This window comes from Petromyzon marinus, chromosome 69 (assembly GCF_048934315.1).
Source record: "Petromyzon marinus isolate PM22_M1 ecotype Great Lakes invasive population chromosome 69, UKy_Petmar_22M1.pri1.0, whole genome shotgun sequence".
Lineage (NCBI taxonomy): Eukaryota > Metazoa > Chordata > Hyperoartia > Petromyzontiformes > Petromyzontidae > Petromyzon > Petromyzon marinus.
Window position 1 is genome coordinate 1,056,188 of NC_133735.1, and position 16,561 is coordinate 1,072,748.

The following is a 16,561-nucleotide window of genomic DNA, read 5'->3' on the forward strand; positions in this document are numbered from 1 at the left end:
GCTGATGGCACGCTGGTGGCGCGCGCTCCCTCTCCTTGAAGATGCGCGAACGCGCCCGTGCTGATTCGCTGATAGCAGTTTCTCTCCACTGCTGGCTGAGCTGCTGTACGCTCTTGCTTGGCGTTGCTGGCCGCGCTCTTTCTCCTTGAAGATGCGCGAACGCGCCCGTGCTGATTCGCTGACAGCAGTTTCCTCCACTGCTGGATGAGCTACGCCGGCGCGCGCTCTTTCCGCTGCTGTAGTATCTGACGCTGCGCTCGCGAGCGACAGGTCAAGTTTTTCTTCTGCTGAGTGAGCCGAGTCGCACGCGCTCTCTTTGTTGAGGTTGTTGGCGGCTCTCAAGTTTTTCCGCTGCTGGTTGAGCCACGTTGCACGTGCTTTCTTTGTGGAGATGCTCGAGCGCTCTCAGCGCTGATTCGCTGATAGCAGTTTCCTCCACTGCTGTATGACTCACTTTTGTTGATACATCGCGACTCAGCGATCCTCGCTACTCAGCGAGGCTCGGAGCCAGCCGCTCCATGCGACTGCTCGTCCTGTGGACGTCTTGACTTAACTTCACTGACTTTTGAAAAATGCGGCTGACCGTTATATTCAAAGACAATTCTCTCTGTGCAGTGGAAAAGGGGGGGGGGCGGGGTCTGTGTGTGTGAGTTCGTGTGTGTATGTACAGATGGCTCCTGCGATAACGATCTGTTTGCCCTGGCGTGAAATTCCTCTCTCGCGCTCTTCGGGAGAGACAAAGGTGGTCGGGAGCACCTATCTCTTTATACTTTCGACTTATATTTCTCAAATACCATTTGGTCCCATGTTCGCCACGACTCGTGTTTGTAACTACGTCCTCCCGACACCTCTCGGTTTACCGAGGTTCGAAATGTTATGATGGAATTATTAAAAAGAAAAATAATTTTCATCCTGAGTTTAAGAGGTCCGTTTCCAGATTGTTGGAATCCATATCCCTTGGTTCTGTAAGGTTCTATAATGGAATATCGTTTAAGGTTAACACATTATTATTAATGTTATTTTGCAATTTCTTTAAAACTTGTTTGTCTGGTTGCCGTGTGTGGGGTGGGGTGTGTTTCCTCATCAAACCCGGCTGGCTTTTCCAGATGGCCCCTTGTGATAAGGTGTAATTCCTGCTTCTCCGCGCTGTGAGAGAGACAAAGATGGTCGGGGTTGCTTGGGATATTGTTTAAACTCTTTCGTAAGTTTGCCCGTTCGCCTCATTCCTTCTCGATAACCTTTGATGTGACTCGGTATTTTGTCTCCAAGCTTTGTTTTAACAGTAAAAGTATTAAAGGTGAAAATCATTTGATAGCGAATTAATTATTGGATAATAATTCACTGATGTATCTGGTGGCCTGGTCTTGATTGGAGTGAGCGCGAGGACCGCTAACTTTAGCTCATTCTTGTTATTGCATTTTAAATTTGAACCGTTGTTTAAAAAAAAAATAGTTTAACCCGTGGGCGTCCTCATTTCTGGCTTGCGGGAGGGCTTCCCTCTGCTTGACCTCCCTTAGGGCACATCAAACTCTTGTTCATCTGGAGATCTTCGCAGATAGCTGCTAACATCCTCGCCTCGAGAGTTTTATTCTTTCTTTATTTATTAATAGCCTGTTTATGACCGACACCTGGTTTTTTGTGTGCCTGGCTTACGGGTTTTATTAATTATTTTGTTTCGTTTGTTAAAAAAAATATGATATATATAACGGCAAATATTATTGTTAATATCAATTTTGGAAAAGGCTCATATACAACACTACCCTGCCAGGGCTTGAGTCTTCACCGACATCTTCACTGGTTATAATCTCGGAGCTTCACTTGTGCAGCTCCAGCCTCACCGGGGGTTCGGCTTTGCCCACAGGGCTCTTCTCTCTTCAGGGCTCCAGGTCGGTTTTCGGTCTTCAGGCGGATGATGCTGACTCGAGCCGTTCAGAGCCCTGACTTATATACAGGGTCCTGGCTCATTCCGCCCCTGACCACGCCTCCCTTCCAGCACCCTCTCGAAGGTCCTGGATAATGACCTCATCCCCCAGCCCCCTTCCGGGGGCCTGGGGTCCCAACCGTTGGTCCCGGTGCTTCCCCCCCAGGGATTGCCCAGGGCCAACGGCCCATCATTATTGTTGAACCGATTCGGCCTCCCTTCCGCTCTCTACTGGCCTCAGCTAGTACTGCCGGCTACGAGTAGTGGCGACCGTGGCCAACCCAGCCACCACAGTTTTACTGGCTTTCCGAAGCTTGGGAATTGATGATACAATTTTAAGTATTATACGTTACCTATTTACTTAAGGGGCACCACGGTGATGTGATGTTATATTCCTCGCCTGAAATGCAGGAGGTCGCTCGTTCGATCACGATCCGGACCCTGGCGCCTACATATTTGAAGTTTGACAAGTAGGCTTTCGCAACCAATATTATCCATAATAGTTTTTTTTGTTCGATCGCATAAACATATAAATGTATAATTAAAACCCGCCACAAATCTGTCTGTCGCCTGATGAAGCTAGTTTTAATTACTGGTGAAACGTCGATCTCAGATTGTAAATGTTGTGGCTTGGCTCTCCAACACACAAGTGCGCTGTACTATTGACGAATTGGCACGTTTTGTTTATGCGACAACCCTTACTAGTTGGCTGTGTCTGGTGGTGGCGGGTTTTAACGACACATTTATATATTTAACCCAAAAAAAAAACCTCTATTACATATTTGGAGTTTGCATGTTCTCCCCTTGGTCGCTTGGATTTTTTTTTCTCTAGGCCCTCCAGTTTTTCCCTCCACATTTAGAAACATGCCTTGAGATTATTTAGAGCTTAATGCTGCTATAAATGTCTAAATGATAAGATACTTTGTTGAGCTATCATTTGTGGTCAGGTCGCTTCTGAAAAATAAGTTAATACCTCAGTAGGCTTTTGACTGGTAGGATGGGGATGACTTAATTATATGTTCTTACCCACCACTACTGGACATCTGCGAATAAGAGCTTCATAGCTCATCGGATTCCTCCAATATAAATACATATTCCGATTCTGCTTTCTCTATAAAATGTCTCAGAGCAGGTAGTGGACACACTGCCATGGCTCATGTCATTAAATCGGATGGCTCTCCTTGCTCATCGGCGGAGGAAGTCCTCACACTCTGGATTGAGCATTATGCAGCAACGCTGCACCACTCACCAGCAGACGCTTGTCCAGAATTGGCAGACACTGCAGCTGCAAGCAATACTGACTCGGACTGTCAAACCAACACAGACCCTCCTACATCAGAGGAAGTTCGGCATGTCATCATGATGCTTAAAACGGAAAAACAGCTGGGCTAGATGATATTTCCCCAGAATTGTTGAAAGGTTATCTGTATTCTGTCAGCAGAGGGTTACATCAGCTGTTCTTCAAGGTCTGGATGTCCGGCAAGGTACTTGCTGATTGGAGAGACAGTATGAAAATTTCTCTGTACAACGTGAAAGGATTATGTAAGGCATGCAGCAATTATAGACCGATATCCCTACTTTCAGTAATGGCAAAGGTTTGTGGACAGTTACTTCTGGGCAGGCGCAAAAAACTTCTGAGAAAACACCGTAGCCGACAGCAATCAGGATTCACAGCTGGTCGACCTACGATGGATGTTGTGCTTGCAATTCGCCTACTTGCAGACCTGCACCGCCAGTTCGATCGCCCATTACATGTCACTTAACATTGCTTTTTAGACGGCTTTTGACTCCAGATCGATCTGCTCTCTGGTTTGCCTTGAGAAGAATTGGGGTCCCTGGCATCCTGCTGGGCCTTGTAAAAGATCTGCATGCAGGCACAAGGGCCAAGGGTTCGTGTCAGGTTTGTACTTTTGCCACGATTCGAGACCACATCTGGAGTAATTAAGGATGCGTCCTCACACCGGTGCTCTTGTGTCAGTCGATCGACTGGATCTTTGAAAACTATGATCCATTACCTTGGAGTCAGGATTGACTGGCACCACTTCACTGACCTCGACTACGTTGATGATGCAGCCTTGTTTGTTGAGACGCCTGAAACATTCACACCAGTCCTCCAAAATTGCCACAACAATGCAAGAAAAATGTGACAATGTTTTTTGGTAGAAAACAAAAGTCAAGAACCCAAGGTGCTTCTGGACTTCCAGAAGCACCTTGCGTAATCAACAACAATGCTATCAAAGCGGTGGAGGAATAATTTTATTGTTTGGGTCTTTCAGTAAAGCCACGTAGATAGAAAAATAAAAAAAGAAATAAAATAATAACAATATCACGACATGTCAATCGCAGCACAAGCAATCGTTATCTGCTGAGGCAGGAAATAATATATGTCGGGAGCGCTGCTAAGGCAGGGAGTACTACAAATTTGAGATGGGTGTGGCCCAAGGGTCAGTGGCCAGGGCTAGAGATGAAATTTGCATGTAAATGTAAGATCGGGAAAATCTTGACAAACAAAGCTGTGGGGGTAGTAAAACGTATTATGAGAGATTAGCATGTCAATATAAGAAATGTGCTTCTTAATGTAAGCTCAGAGAGAGCTCGGAACGAGCCATTGCCACGTGGAGGTGGAAAAGGATGGCAAGCCGCCATTTACTAACACAGCTAACGGTGGCTGTGTTAGTGAATGTAACTCAGAGAGTCTAAAATAACTGCTCACATAGGTAGGTAGGAAGGGAACAACACAACCAGTTATGACCTAAGCTGGTTAATAACGTCCTTCCAATGATTGCTCAGTTTGTACCCATCTTCTCGGTTAAAATTGTGTCTGTGTTTATATATCTGGATGGCTTCGTGAACGAATCTTTGCTGATAGCCAGTGGGTTTGCAGAGTACCTTCGTCGTGGCAAAATAAATTTCGCATGTGCCCACAGCGTTAGAATAATGATCAGCCATAGCTGAGGTATTGGTTCTACCGTGCTTCAGATCTGCCTTATGTTCACGAACTCGGTCCGAGACATGTCGCCTAGTTTCCCCAATGTAACTGCTGTCACAGACACAGCTTAGTTTGTAGACACCGTGGTATTGCATGTCAGGGATCACATCCTTTACAGATGTGATCAAATCACAAATTTTATGTACTGTGTTGAATCGTACCTGGATCTCATGATTTTGAAAATATTTTTGGTGACCCTTGCTACGCATGACAAGGTGATGGTTTTGATTGGGTCCTCAGATGGTTCTTTCCCAACGGTTGGAGTGATAGCTTTACGGATTATGTAGTCAGAATATCCATTCTTCTTGAGGGCTTGGTGTACGTGCTCCAGTTCACTGGCTAGGTGGTCATGGTCGGAAATATGAGTTCTATGGTATAGAGTTTTGATAAGGGAATTCTTCTGGGATGGATGGTAGTGGGAGTCAGGTTTTAGGTAGGCATCCGTATGGGTGGCTTTCCTGTAGACAGTGACCCATTGAGCCATCAGGTCTCTTTTAGATAAAAAAAATATATCAAAGAATGGTAACTTGCCATCCTTTTCAACCTCCATGGTGAATTTGATGGCTGGGTGTATGGAATTGATGTGGTTGAAAAAATGGTCCAGAGCTGGTAAGCCATGTGGCCAGATGATGAACGTATCATCTCCATATCTCTTCCACAAGGAAGGACGTAGGGTGGATGTCTAGATGGCATCTGTCTCAAATTCCTCGATGGAAACATTGGTAATAACTGGAGATAAGGGAGAACCCATTGGGGTACTTTCAACTTGATTTGAAGCTTTCATGACTGCAGGGATCCATACTCTTTGGTTATTTCTAACTACGCGACTGTACCGAAAGAACCAAAAAGTATACCTTCAACTGGTTTGTAGAACGTTCCGTTCCAGGTAAGGTAAGTGTTGGTGAGGCAGTGTCTAACCAGGGCCGTACATCAACATTCAGTCCGTGTTGGTTTAAAATCTTTAATGATTGCAAGGTTTTCAGGCACAGGAACTTTGGTAAAAAAATATATCACGTCAAAACTGACAAGCAAATCACCTGGAGATAGTGAGATGTTCTTAATTGAAGATATCAAGTGAGCTCAGTTAAGTACAGCTGAGGTGGTCTTTTCATTGAATGGTTTCTCGGTATCAGACATATTGGGGCAGTTTGTGGGTGGGTGAGCTAATGGTGGAGACGAAAGGATGGAGTGGTGTACCGTCTCTATGTATTTTTGGTAAGCCATAAAATCTGGGTGGTCTAGCAGCAGAGGGTTTTAAGGAAAGCCGCTTGGTTGGTTCGATTAAAGATGTCGAATCGGTGATGATATTGTTTGTTTTCGTAACCAGACGGTTGGTAGGATCTCTATTGATTTTGGTATAGCTGCCATCATTAGGTAGGTCCTGAATTTTGTTATTGTATGTGGTTTTGTCCATGATGACAGTGGCATTGCCCTTGTCAGCTGAGAGGATGACTATGCCATCTCTCTCTTTTAGTTGTGAAAGCTCAATGCGCTCATCTTTGTTGATGTTCCTAGTGTCTTAGCGTTTTTGAGGATTTCAGCGATTTCTGATCTTGCCACGTCTGCAGGAATGTTTCCCAAACCCTTAAGGGCTACGTCGACGTGGGTAATGATATAATCAACTGGGATGTGTTTAGGGGTGACTGCGAAATTCAACCTTTTAGCTAGAACAGATTTTAGGCTGTCGGAAATTGGGCTGTTACTCTGATTGATAACAATCTTGTCACCATCTAACTTTTTAACGTGTGGATCTGGCTTCTTCTTGGCAAGGAGGTTAAACTTGGAAATCAGGTTATCTTTGCACTTAGCTGACACTGAGGTGGCTGAAGAGGCTGTCATGTTATCTACATGGTCCCAATTAGATGTAGACATTTTTTCTGTCAATGTTAAGTGTGATTTCAAGAGATTCTTGTCTAAATTGCCTAGTTCAATTCGGAGCATTAATATTCTCTCTGAGATCAGGGCTAGGCCGGCCCTGAACAAGATCCGTTTAGCATTAGAAGTGCCAGCAGCAGATGTCAGTGTAAAGGCAATCGGTATTACCTTATTGTCGCGGCATCTTTTGCCATGTCTGCAGCTCGATTAGTAAATGGCTGCTTGCCATCCTTTTCCACCTCCATGTGGCGATACCTCTTTCCGAGCTCTCTCCGAGCTTACATTTACATGAAAATTCCTTACATTGACATACTAATCTCTCACAATACAATGGCCACCCCCACAGCTTCGTTTGTCAAGATTTATCCGATCTTACATTTACATGAAAATTTCATCTCTAGCCCTGCCCACTGACCCTTGGGCTACACCCATCTCAAATCTTTATAACACCCTACCTTAGCAGTGCTCCTGACATATATTCTTTCCTGCCTCAGCAGCTCTCCCACTATATATTTTTCACCTGATGATGATTGCTTGTGTTGCGATTGAAACATCGTGATATTGTTATTATTTTGATTAATTTTATTATTTTTCTATTTACGTGGCTTTACCGAAAGACCCAAAGAATATGAATTCCTGCAGTCATGACAGCTTTAAGTCAAGATTATGGATCATTAATGATCCGAACCACATTTGGTCCCAGAAACGTTTAAGCATTGGCAACAAATTGAGAGCCTACCAGTGCTGTGTTTTGTCAGATGTGTTTTATGGTGTGGAGGCCTGGACATTGCTTCAAGCTGAGTTGGATCGACTGCAATCATTTCACATGCGATGCCAAACACGATTTCTTGGCATCTGATGGTTCTACTTCGCCATAAATGTCACTGTTGCATCTATCACCAGTCTCCCAGCAGCGTGCTGAGCCAGCCTAGCCGCGGCATGCTCCAGCTGCAGAAATTCGAGCATGGTATTCAAACCACAACCTGCGAGGGTGTGGCGCGGCAGCTAATGGCTGACTGGTGGCGTGCTGACTTGAGAGCCGTAAGCAGGCTCCATCTATGTGTCGTGACTGACTCGGAGACGAAAAGACTTGGAGGCACTTCTTTATTTGGCGAGCACCATCGGGATAATGCCACTTAATATTAAGACTATTGTCGGCGGCTTTACTTAGACGAATTGGTAGGCTGTCTGACTGGCGGCACCCCGGGACGATGACGAGAAGAATGGTGACGATGACAAGAATGATGAAGATGACGAGAAGAATGGTGACGATGAACTTGAGCAGTACGACAGGGATCATCCCATTTCCAAAAACAGCCACGAGGTCCCCCACAGGGGCTCTTCTTATACTCTCAGCGTGGCCTTGCTCCGCCCCGGCCACGCCCCCTTTCTGGAACCTACTTGCGGGTTCCCGAGGCTTGCCGATGGGCCCCTTCAGTGACCTTTATCCTCGATGTCCCCCTATCGTGTCTATCATGGTCTGTTGACATTAATACTGCTGTACAGCACAGATCCCCTTTTTCACCAGCAGCCACTAAATATCGATCGAACATGATGCACAGAAACACTGCGAACAAGCAGCGAGGCTACAGAGTACTTGCGCTGTGGACTAAGCCTGCCATTCTACACATCATTGTGGGACTAGAGATATTTTTCGTGGAATAAAGAAGACAGGGTGGATCATTAACTTTATACTCACTCACCATTTTTCACTGTACCTTGTGCATACAAGGTTGTGGGCCAAGACGAATCTCAGCTTGCATGCATCACACACCATAACAAACTAATTCTGTATTGTCACGTTACGATGAGACATTAGGCTATTGTTTTATTTTAATCACGAGATCGTGAGATCCGATCATTGATGCTTTCTAACCATTTGACACGCATTTTATGAGCACGCATTTTCTGTCCTAATCTTTTGCCATTTTGAGGCGTTTGCCTATTGCTTTGTTTTAATCACGTGATCGTGAGATTTGACCATTGATGCTTTTATGATCATTCAGTACGGATTGGTGAGTACGTATGGGTATTGTTGTTGCTATTCTGATAATAAGTGTTTTTGGATATTATAGTAAGTTGATTTTCAAGTTTCTTAGATCAAACAGGTTTCCAAATGCTTCATTCCGAGCTCATGCATTGTCTTAATTACAATAACTGTATCCTGCGGTGAGATCTGCATCCTGAGACCTGACATAATTACACGCATAATTGTTAAAGCGAGAATTAGTAAATGATGTCAGAATCATTTGTATTATCACGAGTGATAATACATACCGCTAGACAACGAGAGAGCCAATAATAGTCACATACACAATCGCAATCATTATTAATGACACACATTCTTAATCAGAATTCATTACTTTTTAACACACATTCTTCCTTACAATTAACACACATTTAATTACATTAACATTAATTTACATCTGTAGTGGAGTAAACGATACGCATAGGTAAATTGGCCACATACAGTACATACAGACATACAAGCAGAGTGGGTCACATAAGGTCGAGCAGGTGGTCGAGTCACGGGTGGCGTAAACAAACCGAAGCAATTAAAGGAGTCATGGCACGAGGGCTGTGATTGGTCGAGAGGCTGTTAGCGTTAAGTGGCGGCGTCGCGAAGTCTGACCGTTGGACAGGTGCGAGCTGGCGGGAAAATGCCAGAGAGCCACGTGGCAATTAATTAAGGCTAATTGGAAAGGGGATAAAACGCTAGGTGATTTGAACGGGGAGTTGAGTTGTTGTTGGCGAGAGGTGGAGAGATACGAAGAGGAGAGCTGGCAAATGTTAGGGAAGAATAGAATGAGAGCCGAACCCAAAGGACAGTAAATAGCGATAGGGAGAGTTAGCGTTAGGAGAGACGTAGTTACGGGGGAGATAGGTACAGGGAGAGTTACAGATAGAGTCGCTGTGTGTGCGGAGATAGACAGAGTCACTGTGTGTGAATAGACAGGCAAGTCACTGTGTGTGCGGAGATAGAGGGAGAACCACTGTGTGTGGAAGGAGGATGAGTGGACGGTGCTGAGGTGAATCGGAGTGTCCGAGTTGGCGGAGTGTGAAGAGGAGGATTATAGTGTGTGCGGAACGATGGAAATAAAAGTGGCGGTGGAAGAGAGGCGGTTGTCGTCCGAGTAAATTCACGGCACTACACATCTATTATCATATTTTACGTACATTTTCACATTTTTTAAAATTTTAATTTAGTTTTAATATTTCATTCTTTTTTTTAAATCACAATATATTCAACACTGGACACCCTTACGCCAGGGTTGTTAGCTCGGCTATACATCCCCGCTTCCTCCAGGAGGTCATCCCAAGACTTGTGTGGACACAGATGTGATTCATTACCCCTTGGAATGGCTTTTGGCTTGTAAGAGATCGCCTCTAGATTATCCATGTGGCGTGGGAACGGCCTTCTCTCACTCAATAATATACAGTGGCAGTTATCTGCTCTGGTTATAATTCTCCCCCTAGGTCAGCTCAGCCTTAATATTAATTCCTGGTCTGGCATGTAAATATCGCTGCTGGGAAGACAAAGGTGGTCGGGTGTGGCTTTGGTTGTACCCCTTGAAGACAAGATATTGGTCGAATAGAATTGACAATCATAATATATATCTATAAAAATAATTATTTTTGTCCTGAATGATCCTTAGATTCAATGCTTTAACCTGAGCTTCAATAGCTCCATTATCATTCAGTTTTACATGCTTAACCCAGACCGTATGTCGTACCAGTAATTGTCAATAAGAACATGCAAAATAGTCATATTATACCTTTTTACCTGCGCTGTATGGTCATATAACAGTACATCCAATCATCAAGTTAACGTTTAATACCATAATGTTTGAATATCCTGTGCTGGTGGTGGGCATTTCAACTTCCCAAGGCAAGGATTGTGAGCAATTAACTGCCCAGATGCTGAGCGCCTCCTGTAATGAACACAGCTGAAACCGCAGGGGTACGCACTCCTTCGGCCTCCCTATGGCCTTTGTTGTCTCAAGGAAGAAATTGCAGAGGTCTGTGTCGCTGGTTATCAGCCCAAGCCACCAAGCCTGTTTAACACGTAGGTTATGCGACCAATATCATCCATAAGCGTTTTTTTTGTGAGATCGCGTAAATATAAAAGGTGTCTTGATTTAAAGCTTTCGTGACTGCAGGGATTCATATTCTTGGTTCTTTCGGTAAAGTTACGTAGAAGGGAAACAATAAAATAATAAGAATATAAAACAATAAAATTCTCACGACGTTTCTACTGCAACACAAGCAATCATCATCAGGTGTGAAAACCACAGCAAGAAAAATTGAAAAAAGTTTTCAAATTTGAAAAAAGTTTTCAAATTTTCTTGTTGTGGTTTTAACACCTGATGATGATTTCCTGTGTTGCAATCGAAACGTCGTGAGATTTTTTTTTAAATATTTTTATTATTTAGTTTCCCTTCGTGACTTTACCGAAAGAATCAAGAATATAAAAGGTGTCGTTAAAGTCCACCACCACCACCCGACACAGCCAACTTGTAAGGGTTGTCACGTAAACAGAACGTGGGCCAATTCGTCACTAGTACATCACACCGGTGTGTTGGAGAGCCAAGCCACAAGTACTCAGATTGTAAATGTTGTGGTGTCGCTCTCCAACACACCGGTGTGCTGTACTAGTGGCGAATTGCCCACGTTCTGTTTACGTGACAACCCTTACTAAAGGGACGCAGCACTGCGCTAGAAACCCAGCAGGGACCCGAGTTCGATTCCCGATCACGGCCACGGTTATCTAAGCTGGTCATGGGCCTCCCCTAGGTCAAATCAGCCTCAACCGTGTACCCGCAGCGGTGTGTAAACATCACTATCCCAACCTGCAGTGTGCTGTGCTGGCCTTCATGGGTGGTGCTCGCTAACAGCGCTTGCCTCAACAGTTCGTTAAAGGCTACCACGGGGGCTAAATCTGTATTTGTTTTGCCCCCCCCCCCCTCCAGACTGTCCCCCTCCGATCCGTCCCTTCCGTGCTGTCTCCACACTTCTGAGTGAATAAAAAGCAAAATGTGCCGACCATTTGTAATTCATTTGCGTTGTATTTATTTGATAGCGTGTTTATGTCTCTACGGAAAATGTGTTGCTTATGGTGAATTTATTGCGATTTAATATACCGTTTAATAATAACATGGGATGCTTTGCTGCCGTTCAAAAGATGATGAAAAAGAATAGGCTGTAACAATTCCATCAATAATGCAGGAGGTGGTAAGACATCCATGCACAAAATACACCCATTTTGGCAAGGCATCGAGTCTGCATTCACGACACGGGGTGCTTTTTTTTTATAAAAAAACACGCAAATAGACTTTGACAATTAATACTATAATGCATGCATTATCCTTGCTAGTGATTGACCTACACCAGAACTACAGCCTCTTTTATTGCCTTGTCTCACTAGTTTTATACCAGAGAACAATACTAAATGGCGAACAGTACAATGACAATACAAATAGCAAAGCATTAATAGTGGGTGAGTGGGTGAATTAGTGAGTGGATGGGTGGTTGAGTGGGTGAGTGAGTGGAGGTCTGATTGAGTGTGTGGGTGTGTGAGTAGCTGGGTTCTAGAATAATCGTCTGATTATGTGAATGAGTGCTTTAGTGGCTGAATGAGTGCCTGGGTGAGGGAGTAAATTGGTGACTAACCAAGTTGATAAGTGGGTAATTGAATTTGATTGTCTATTAATGTGCATGTGGAGAGCATTGGCGTAGCAGGGAAAAACCCGGCGACCCGAGTTCGAATCCCGCTCACGACCAACATCAGTGACAATTAACTGAACTCAGCCTCAATTGAGTACCTGTTGTGGTGTTTGGTAAACATCACAACTGGGGAGACAAAGGCAAGCCGGACGTGCAGTTGGCCACTCACCCTCTCGTGTTCCGTGCCTACCTTCACAAGCGTTGCTGCTGTCTGCTAACAGCACTTGCCCCAAACGTGATTTAATACTATAGAGGGATCTTTGTCTTTGTGTCTTTAGATATATGTGTAAACTATACTAAAACATGTTTTACCAGGTAAGGCCATCTGAGTTATATATCTCTTTTCAGAAGCGACCTGTCACAAAATGATAGCTGAACGAAGTGGCTTATCATGTAGAAATTTATAAAGGTGTATAAATGTGAATGTGTATCTCTAAGTATGTCCATGCATATCTACATGAGTATTATCTCTCTACCCGTTCACCACTAAGTGGTGGTGCAGGCTAGGTGCGTGTGTGTTTAAACAAACAAACACACACACACACGTGTGTCCGTGTATTGTGAGTGGGTGGGTGAATGACTAAGTTGGTGCGTGGGTGATTGGATTGGTGCGTGCGTAAGTGGGTGAGTAAATGAGTCAGTGGGTGAGTAGATGAGTGAGTTAATGGGTGGATGGATGAGTGAGTGGGTGAATGAGTGGGTGGGTGAGTAAGTAAGTAGGTGAGTAAATGAGTGAGTTTGTGGGTTAATCAGTCAGTGGGTGGTTGAATGAGTGGATGGATGAGTGAATGAATGAGTGGTGAGTGGGTGAATTAGTGAGTTGGTTAATAGGTGGGTGAGTGGGTGGGTGAGTGGATGAATGATTGAGTGGTTTAATGCGTGAATGAGTGAGTGGATGGACGAATGAGTCAGAGAATGAGTGGGTGAATGAATAAGTGGTTGGGTGACTGAGTGGTTAATGGGTTGAAAATGAGGGCGTTTGTGAGTAATTTAATGATTTATTGGGTGGGTTAATGAGTTAGTGGGTGAGTAAATTAGGGACATTACCACGGCGCATATGACAGGCCAGGTGCGTAGGTGAATGAGTGGATGGGTGAGTGGGAGCGTTGTTGTTTGAGTGAGTGAGTGGGTGGTTGAGTGAGTTGGTGGATGAGTGAGTGGACGTGAGTGGATAGGTGATTGAGTGGTTAGGTGGGTGACTAAATGAGTGGGTGAATGAATTCATGAGTGAGTGGGTGATTGAATACATGAGTGACTTGGTGTGTGAGCAAGTGGATTGATGCATGAATGGGTGGGTGATTGGGTTAGAGAGTGGGTGGATAAATGAGGGACATTACCACAGCGCATATGCCAGGCTAGGTGTGTGGATGAATGAGTGGATAGTTGAGTGAGTGGGTGGTTGAGTGAGGTGGTAGATGAGTGAGTGAGTTGGTAGATGAGTGCGTGAGTTGGTAGATGAGTGAATGAGTGGGTAAATGAGTGGATGGGTGGGTGAATGGGTGGGTGGGTGAATGACTACGTGGGCGGGTGAATGAGTGAGTGGGTGGGTGTGTGAGTAGGTGAGTAGGTGGGCGGGTGACTTAATTAGAGGGTGGGCGGGTGACTTAATTAGTGGGTGGGTGAATGAATTCATGAGGACACAGGTTATTGAATTAATGAGTGGGTGGGTGAATGAGTGAGTGGATGGGTTAATGAGTGAGTGGGTGGGTGAATGAGCGGGTGGGTGAATAAGTGAGTGGATGGGTAAATTGGTGAGTGAATTAATGAGTGAGTCAGTGTGCGGATGAATGAGTGAGTGAGCGTGCGAATTATTGAGTGAATAAGTGGGTGAAAGAGTGAGTGGTTGGGCGAGAATGTGAGTGAGTGGGTGACTGAGTGGGTGAGTGCGTTGTATTCAGTAGGCGTGATAGAGTGGGAGGTGCGGGGACTCTCAGTCGGCCTGCCCCTTGTTGAGTTGCGTGTACTCGCCCAGCCCCGACTTGAAACGTGGAATTCGGACCAAGCCCAGGCGGTTTGCAACGCTTTGTACCTGCAGATAAACGTTTGGACGCGTGGAATGAGACACCGGGCGGAGATATGGGGAGGATATGAGACACGGGCGGAGGGAAAGGAGACACGCAGGGAGAAATTCAGCAGCAGCTTGAGGCAAGGTTGCCGCGGGTTTAAATAGCGGCCTAGTTGTACGCCCAACATTCACCGGATTGTAAAAATGCCAGCCATAACAGCTGCATGAGTCACTGTCTTTAAACTCAGCTATTCCCCTCACAAGGTGAGGAGAAGGGGGGGGGACGATGCCAACTCATTTGCAAGCTATGATACAATTCCTTCCTGCAACCTTCATCACGTTACACACCTTGGTTGGCAGGAAATGCTGGTGTCTCGTCTCGTCTCGCCTCTCGTAACTCCCGCCTCCTTCTGCCTTTCATCTCCTCTCATTTAGCTCTCTGTCTGTTTGCTTTCATTTTGTTCTCGTATCCTCATTATTCTTGCCCTTCTGTGTGAATGTCTTACATTTTTAGGAGCTTTTATTTTTATTTCTCGTTGTTTTATTATTTTATATACGCGGGTCTGGCCTGGCTATGCGATTGCAGCACTCTGGGCTTCCCTGTCCCTGCCGCCTGCTGTCAGCCTCCCCCATCTGCTCACCAGGCTGTCCCCTGGTCGCTGCCAGCGTGCTGCCAACGTGCTGCTGTCGTGTTCCGTGCCACTGGGCTGCCGCCATCTCTATCCGGTCTGCTACCAGTCTGCAGGCTGCTGCCATCTCTACCTTGGCCTGACCTGGTCCTCGGGCTGCTGTTGTTTCCACCTGGCCTGATCAAGATGCGAAGCGTCAGAAGCTACGGGCGCTGGCTGGGGGAGTTTTCCTGCTTTGCAGCGAGCTCCGAGACGTCCTGCACTACCCCCCTGCTGGTGCCCTGATAAGGGCTGTCTGTGACGAGCTCTGACGTGGCGATGTCGTCATGGTGGGACGACTTCCTCCTCGTGCAAAACACATCGCCGTCACGGGACAACTTCGTCACCGAGTAATCACATTGTCATTGTGGGAGGCTTCCTTGCCAAACAACCGCATCTACATCGCAGGGCGGCTTTCTTGCCGAGTGACCACATCGTCAATGTGGCACGGCGATGTTGTGGCTTGCCAAGCTGCAGTTGACTTTTCATAATGATTGTTTATTCGCGTTGAGTGTTTCTTAGTTTACATTTTAATAGTCGTTCTCCTGGTGATTTACTGTCTGGCCCCTGTAGTACATTGGGTCTCCTTAGGAGATTGCCCTACATCCATTATGGGGCGGGTCGTAACACGATTATCTCTTAACTCATGCATAAGACCTCTTTGTGACCAACCAGACATTCGCTTTAAAGGCACCCGCAAGCAAGACTATCGAACTAGTACTGCTCAATGTGTGTTTACTTTCCAGTCAGGCGTTGGCAGTGAATTAACTCATTAGCAATCATATGCAATCATTGTTTCACATTGGGATCCTGGGATGGGATGCGCATTATACATTTGACTTATTATTATTGTTTGGACCTTCTTTTTTGACGAAGACCTGGCATAGGCCTCTTTATTATGTTTATCTTAATAAGGCCACCCCTTCAGGTTTCATGAGAAGCCCCAGTTTTCTGACCGGGGAGGGGGGGGGCGGTGGTGGTCTGGCACTAATTCACGCCAAATCAACAAACCTTAGTCCTATGTCAATACCAATATTTTGGCCATTTGAGCACCTGGCATTGGTCTGGAAACCTAGTTGGGACCAGCCAATGTTAATGTCGTTGTACCGCCCTCCCACGCTGACCCTCACTTTATTTTTTGGATTATCTGAGTTCCTGTCCACGGTGTGTACTTGCATTGAGCGCATTCTGATTCTTGGTGACTTCAACCCACATTTTGATGCATCACCTAAACAACCAGCTCAATATGTTTTGGCCATTCTAAATAGTTTTGGCTTCGCTCAGAATATTCAAAAGCCCACTCACTCTGGTGGATAGACCTTAGAAATTGTGTCTTCTCTTGGGATCCAGGAAATTCTGATCATTCAATGGTTATCTTT

General features: G+C 45.3%; 1 protein-coding gene across 2 annotated transcripts in view; it reads right to left on the reverse strand.

The window, feature by feature from the left end:
• Positions 1 to 11,831: 11,831 nt before the first annotated feature.
• LOC116957061 (uncharacterized) overlaps positions 11,832 to 16,561 on the reverse strand; it is a 36,083-nt gene continuing 31,353 nt past the window's right edge. For both annotated transcript variants that reach the window (XM_032978980.2, XM_032978981.2), the window contains exon 5: positions 11,832 to 14,538. In XM_032978980.2, the coding sequence (XP_032834871.1) occupies positions 14,440 to 14,538 (99 nt within the window). In that variant the 3' untranslated portion in view covers positions 11,832 to 14,439. The remainder of the gene's footprint in view (positions 14,539 to 16,561) is intronic.